At 36.3% G+C, this 7793-nt stretch overlaps 1 protein-coding gene across 1 annotated transcript; it reads left to right on the forward strand.

Annotated features, from left to right (window-relative positions):
* Window positions 1-539: 539 nt before the first annotated feature.
* On the forward strand, window positions 540-6890 carry LOC128987953 (vesicle transport through interaction with t-SNAREs homolog 1B). Its single transcript, XM_054409084.1, has 2 exons — window positions 540-789; window positions 5243-6890. Exons 1-2 carry the CDS (start codon window positions 787-789, stop codon window positions 5576-5578), a joined length of 339 nt encoding a protein of 112 aa, XP_054265059.1. The 5' UTR covers window positions 540-786; the 3' UTR covers window positions 5579-6890.
* The last annotated feature ends 903 nt before the right edge of the window (window positions 6891-7793 follow it).

The raw sequence follows: 7793 nt of genomic DNA on the forward strand, positions 1-7793 counted from the left end.
TATTTAAAACACTCATCTCTATTCTCTAGGGCACAGAGACGGCAACCCTGCTAAAAAAATCCAGACTCTAGTTTTGTTTGTTAGGTTATATTTATATTACTACCAACTAGGGGAATCAGCCACAATCAGCTCATTCGCTCGTGGTATTGTATGTACACAACTGTCACATCTTGTCGACATCCCATCTTAGTGACATCTCATATGACCGACACTGTCGATATTTTGAGCTGTTGACAAGATGGGACTATTTCAGTGTCGACCTTCTGGGATGTCGATAATCTGGGACCCCACGACTCACTCAGTCTCAGTCCAGTCCCAACTCCCATTACTATTCCACTCCTAGTCCCAGTCAGAGTGGGAGTCTCGTCTTATAGCTCAGTGGTCTTATCTCAGCTTCAGATGACATTTTTTTTGTGACAAGACAATTAAAAAAACTCGGTACTATCAGCTGGTTTTGAGGTCTCGCTACAGTCAGTCTAGTCCTAGTCCTAGTTCCTTCCTTTCCTAGTCGCTCTTGGCTTGACACTTTGACAGGAGACAGGCTTGACACTAGTAGGACTGACATAATTCGAGACTCGACAGGAGTTAAATTAAAATTAAATTAGTTTGATTTTTTATTTTGGATTGTCGTCTGTGTCTCTTGGACTTGGCTAGTACCTTTAGTTTTGTAATAAATACAATTCGGTTTTTTTTATTAGCCTAGCCACTGTCGAATAAATCCTAGAGTTGCAGCTAATTCTAAACTCACAGCAACGACTGTTTATTCACTGAGGCTTAGGCCTATCTATGGTAAGCACTCAATTCACCTAAGTTAAGTTACTCATAATACATCTTAATCCTTGACCGACAATGTCCGATAACTTAGACTGCGTCAGAGACATATTAACATAGGCTACTATTTACAAATTATTTAAAACTAACATCTAAGTTAAAGAGTACATATAATTTATTACTTGGCTCGAGGCCTATGATGAAGGCTATGACTTAGGCCTACCCAGTCTCTTAGTAATTTAGGCCTAGCCTGCCTACTTGATTGTTTCCAGATGATTGTTTTAAATGACTTGCCTGATTGCATGTAACTGCATGTTTAAAAGACCAAATAAAATTCTCATTCTCTCATTTTTGGGGATGGCAGCTTGCAGCTATTGTCTTGGATGGGGGTAGGCCTAGGCCCTACTGGGGTACACTTCCATAGGCCTATCTGTTGAGCACAAACAACCTCCGAGTGAGTAATATTGATTATTCGATTGTTTAACCCTCCGAGTGTTATTTGTATCGGGTAACCGCAGTCTGTCCTCTGGCACTTTTCCATCGGTCCTGAAGAATGGTTATGTTGTCCCCATATTAAAGTCGGGAGACAACCGCGACGTTATGAACTATAGGCCAGTTGTCCTTTTGTCCGTTATAAGCAAAGTGTTCGAAGGCCTAATCTTAGATATAGTTCAGCCCTTGTTCAGACAAGTGTTGATAGACGAGCAACACAGATTCACCTCTGGCCGCTCTACTGTGACCAATCTCCTCTCGCTTCAGTGCCAAGTCATGGATGCCTTTAGCTGACGAAGGCAAGTTGATGCTATATACATAGATTTTAGCAAAGCCTTTGACAAGATCAGTCACCGTCATCTTCTTGCTAAGCTGGAGGGCTATGGCGTTGTTGGCACGATGCTTCGATGGTTTGAGAGCTATCTTTCTGGTCGACGTCTGGCTGTTGTCTTTCAGTCTCACGTCTCTGCTAGCTTCGTCGCGAGTTCCGGCGTATAACGTTCAGTAGAAAAAAGAACAACTTGGAAGCCGACTATTTCCTTGACGGGAACAGGGTGGAAAGGTGTGGCACCATTAAGGACCTGGGCGTTCAGATTGATGCCTCGTTTGATTTTGGACCGCACATAAGCCATATATGTACGGTACTCATAGTAAGACCTGGACCCGGGCCTGATTTACTTTTTCGTTTTGAGGCCCCTAGAGGCCAAAAACACCATTTGTTCAAATTCATATAATACTAGCTGTAACCCGCGGGCTTTGCCCCGTTTAACTTCTTAATTTTCGAGATGATCTCGTTCGCATTGCTCAATCACGTCCTGGTTGAAGTTCGTTCGCTACGCTCACTCACCTTTAGGTTGGAGCTCGTTCCCTACGCTCACTCACCTTTAGGTTGGAGCTCGTTCGCTGCGCTCACTTGCCTTCAGGTTAGCTCGTTCACTACGCTATCTCGCCTCCAGGTTGAAGTTCGTTCGCTATGCTCACTCACCTTTTGGTTGCAAATTAGCTGTTGTCATAAATGTAAAAGAAATAATAGTGCTGCACCTTGTTTGTAACCCTTGTAACTTTAATGCTATTGAACATCATAGAATAGAACCAACTTGTTTAATTGAAACAGCTGTTAGGATTCATTAATTCCATTTCTCATAAGGTTAACATGGGAAACTCCAGAGCCACTGGGGCGGAGCCAATTGGACGTATCACGAAATTGATGGTGTATGAACCTATTCCATGACATCCTACATGTATGTACCAAGTTTCGTGTCCATCGGTCCAGCGGTGTCTGAGTTTATCACTGCCAAATATATATACAAACATCCTCTTTTATAATTATAGATATATATTTATATATATGTCCGTTAGCGTGATAACTTGAGCAAAAATCATTCGATTTTGATGAAATTTGGTACAAACATGTAAATCTACGTTTGTTCAAACGAGTTTGCGAACCAGCATGATCGGACTATGGGAACAGTGGTTTATGGGGGGTCTTATGGGGTAAAAACGGGCTGATAGCCTTCAAGATTTATTGGTTTATATCCAGCTTGAGCTCTAAACTTAGTTCTCAATAATTGTTCATTCGTAGGCTAGGCCATACCAATTGGTCTATGCCATTTCTAAATAGGCTAGTCATGTTTTTCTTGTCATTGTTGTGTTGGGGCAAAGGTACCTAATAAACTTAAGCTACTCGCGATTTTCACAAACCTTTTCTATATTCTGTTTTAAATAAACTTAGGTACGGGTAATTCTGAATTTTTTTTCCCCTTTCACACTTTATTTATTTATTAATTACAACGGACGACATCTTTTTACTATAATATTATACAAAAACTAGTGGCTTGTAGGGACATAAGTCCCTTAAAAGCTCAAATGTAAAACAACTTTTTGCAATACCGGTATTTAAACAAACTCAGAATAACATTATCTATGTGTCAGAATAGGCATCCCTACACCATATCTTTTGTGTAAAAACCAGTTTGTTGTTCTTCTTTGTTTGCTTTTGTTGATGTCATTTTCAATAAATAATTTGAATCACTCCAGTGCTTTAACATGAAAAGGCAGCAAACATATCATTGTTTGTGAATAAGTACTGGTTTACTAAGGTAGCTTTGGTCTTGTGGTTAATGAGGATAAATAAAAGCTTCCCTGTTTGGAATTTTAAAAATTCATTGGAGGTTCACCTTCAGATGAATTGAAGACGCCTGCAATTTCATCTGCAGTAGGCTTATTATACCTACGACGATCCATATTTATCCTGTCTACAAACCTAAGTTCTAATTCACTGTCACCTTGTACAACCATTTCTTCCGAAGCTCTTTTGTAAATTTGTGCAAATGGATTTTCTAATAGAATTTCAGCTAGTTTTGACAATATTTCAGGTTTTAAGTCACTATTTTCTCGACGCCTTTGACGAATTTCTGTTGCTGTTGATGTGTCAATAATGTACAATTGGCCATACACGGGGTCTTCATCACGTTGAGGCAGCAAATCTGAGATTGAACGATAAATCTGTCTTTGAATTTTGAAACAGTATGGTCCTTTTCCTGGAATATCTTTCTTACTGGCTGAAAAATAAGCAAAAGCCATCGCACTGTTGCATTGTCGAATGAATTTATACAGTTGTGGGCTCTCTTCAAACAAACTTTTAAGTTCTACATTAGTTTTTGACTGAGGAAGGTTAATAAGTCCGTTATGGCAACATGTCATAAAATGATTATTCGTTAGTTCTTCTCTAAAATGAAGAGCACTACATTGAATGCACTCTTGGTCCAGTAATCCTGCATCATGGATCTTTACATTTCTCTCGTCTACCATGGGTCTCCTAAAAAGGGGTTGTACTAACATATCTTGATTAAGTTCGTCATTATCTACTCTTGCTCTCCTACGTGCACTGTCATTCCTATGAACAGTTCCCCGCCTTTGTGGTATTCCCCTGGCGTTCATATTAATTACAGTACTTATAATGAAAAGAATATATATCCAGCAGCCTACATACCAAAACATCTTGAATCCCTGGTGATTTTATAAAAGTATGATCGAATATGATTACTCTACGTTGTATATTCACTGCACTAAAAAAATTTACTTACGAAGGAATGCAAATACACCATTTTAGAACCAATAACATTTATAGGTTATTTTAGTTGTATATATTTACACAACCTTAACCTTAAAATGTGTAGAAATATAAAGAAAACAACATCATTTAAAATAAACTTGAACATATGATTTAAAAATAAAAACAAAACAGAAGTTAGATTTAATTTCGACTCTTTGAATATTTATACAGAATATTTATTCTATGTCGTTTATTCCTTTAACACGACAATAACGTAAAAGCATGAAAAAATGAAACTTGAGTATATGATTTAAATATAAACAAAGAATTTTCCGACTAATCTTCAATATTTCAGTTTTATTATAGTATACATTTCATAGTTGACTGGCTAAAAGTAAATGCGTGTATTGATCACTGTTTTCATATCTGTGGCACAGCTGTTTTAATTTCAAAAGATGTAAACAAATTAAACCCCATGTTGTTTTAATGGGAAAAGTTTTATTCTGTTGCGAATTTATGGTAAAAAAATAAGAAAAATGAATAGTTTTCCCTCAAAATTCACGTCAAGACCTTTAAAATACTGTAAGACCCCTCCCATCCTTCTACGGCCATCCAGTCACTCACAGTTTCTTTACAAAAATTTGACTTACGGAATTATATATATAGATTTAAAAATTTCACAAGATGATTATAAAGCTTGTAAGTTATGAGATGACAGACACAAATAAATATCAATGACGGTTAATTCAACAAAATTAACATTAGTTAATAGTTACCAATAGTGATTAAATGAATGCTTCCAAGCTATCATAACATAGAATTTTGTCGCTAGGATTGTTTTGTTTTAGCTCAAAAGAGGTTAAAGTCATGTGATGTTTATTCTTGCTTTTATTGTGATGCTAATGTGTACGGTACTTTTTTCAGATGAACTCATGGGAGGAAAGGCAAAGAAGCACGCTACTAGATGGACGAAGAGCTTTAGAACGGACATCCGAGAGTCTTGCACGATCAGAAAGGACAGCATTAGAGACGGAAGCGATCGGGGTTGAAGTTGTCTCGAATCTCGGTACACAGAGGGAAACATTGGAACGAGCGAGAAACCGTCTTGAGGACATTGATCAGGGGTTGAGCCGTACCCAGTCTATCCTAAACACCATGAATCGACGAGTGTTGACCAACAAACTTTTGTTAATTTTAATAATCGTCAGTGAATGTGGTATTCTTGCCTCATTGGTTTACTTGAAATTCATCAAACATTGAGCTTAATAAAGCGTTTTCTACCTCAAATTGATTTGTACATACAAGTTTGCAATGATATGTTGTAAATCATATCTAAACTGAATACTCAGTTACCAAAGACATAATATATGTATACCTAAGTATAGTTCCCTCGAGAAAGACTAGTATCTTATTTCATTATTCAACAAAATGACAGAACAATTTGGTCAAGATATGCTCGTAAAAGCTGTTGCACAAATTTGCCAAATGGTGGGCTTTAAAAAAACTATGACTTGTCCTTTGTACACTTTGGTCGACATTCTCAAAATGTTTATATGTCGTCTTGGACAAACCGCCCATCGATATGCAGAGCACTGTGGACGCTCGTCTCCAAATTTAACCGATCTATCACTCGCTTTTCACGACTTTGGAGTGAGACCTACAGATTTAGTTGATTTTTTGGAATATGTCAGCCCCTTACCCCATAGTTTACTTGTACCTAAATACCCCGTCTCAAGAAAAACGACAATTATGTATTGTTTACAAGAACAAAGTTCTACAACTAACAAAGTTAAGAAAAATATACCTGTCAAATTACATCCTGAGATAACAAATGAAGCAAGAATGCCCACAGGTCCCGAATCCTCTCTAAGCTCTCAGTGCTACGTGAAAAAAGAACCTATTAAACTAACAATATCACTCAAAAATATAAAAACTGTGGCTAGATCTAAAAAGAATTCTTCGAAACGTAAAAAGAAAAAAAGAAAAACAAAAAAGTGAAACTTTTGTGTCAACAGTCTTCAAACGTACCCTTCTTCATTTACATAAACATTCCATTAAGTATTTATTAGGATTTCCTTAATTGTGTGTTTTAATCATACAGGTTTAGTTTAAGGAACTTAACTGTTTTTTTAATCATTGAACATTTTGAGAAGATTTTCCCGCAGTAACTTGTGTTTTCTTTTTCAGACGGATATTGTTTTTTGTTTCTTTTCTATTAAGGAAATCAGTTAAATATGTTATAAGTTTTGTTTAAAAATAAATATAGATTTTTACTGATAAAATACAACAGAATACTGTGTATGTCAAAATACTGACATAGTACTCTTGGCAGGCAATCCATGCTATTAAATTTCCATGCTTGTTTTGGTGTAGAATTTTTTTTAATACTCTTGCTGCCTCCATTTTGGTTAAACTATTATGGGCCCCATAAGTTAAAATAGGCGATCTGTAAATTGTAGCCTGATTATTTCTTAAGAAATGTATTTTCTCTAATAATATTGAAATCGTCTGTATTGTACAGTATTCTAAATATTCTAGTTTCATACTCTTGAAATAAACATTTTTCATCAAACTTCTCTCTTGATAATTACCACCACCACAACCAATTACTCCTTAAATCGTAAATTTTATCATTGTAGATATTTGTACTGAGAGACGCTCGGAATTAAAGGCATTATTATTTATTTATTTATTTATAGAAATATTGCAAAGAATATCACATAATCAATATCTTTATAATTCTTTCTAAGCATCTGACATGTAAAAAAATATAATTGTTTTGTTATTATAGATAATAATCTACTTACGTATCACGTATGCTAGTAGGTGTCAATTATTGTAGTTGATTATGCTGTACATGTTTCAAGCCTAATAATACGGCTCATCTTCAGCAGCATTTTTCTATGTACAATTTTCACATCGAGAGATGATTGTCGACTATATAAGTAGATTATTATCTATATAACATATTAAAGGTGTCAAGGCTGATTAATTCGATTTAATTGTTTTTTAATAGTGTCAGAAAGAACAAAAGTAAAATAGTTTTTCGTAAACAGTTGATTATTTTGTCTCTCAAGTTCTCAGTTATGATTTCCAGTCCCTCCCTCTTACCAAAAGATGTTGTCCACATTCTCCTAACTGATCTATAAGTACCCATATATTATAGTCTTCTGAAGACATATGATCTCTACCCCATGCCTCCTAGCTGAAGATCTCCTCTACCCAGCGTCCTCGTCAAGATGTCTACTACCAACCTCCTAACTGAGGATACAGTACAAGATCTCTACTAGCAACATTCCATTTGAGCTCACTACTACAAGCCTACTAGTCAATTTAGAGTTCACAGCCTTCTATCTTAAGATACAGTCAAGATCTCAATTCCTAGCCTTATATCTGAAGATATAGTCATGATGCCTACAACCAGCCTTCTGCACTGAAGATATAGTATATACTCAAGATCTCACCCACCTTACTG

The sequence above is a fragment of the Macrosteles quadrilineatus genome, unplaced genomic scaffold, assembly GCF_028750875.1.
Source record: "Macrosteles quadrilineatus isolate MER2022 unplaced genomic scaffold, UCM_ALF_1.0 Scaffold_2__2_contigs__length_208266976, whole genome shotgun sequence".
NCBI classification, from domain to species: domain Eukaryota; kingdom Metazoa; phylum Arthropoda; class Insecta; order Hemiptera; family Cicadellidae; genus Macrosteles; species Macrosteles quadrilineatus.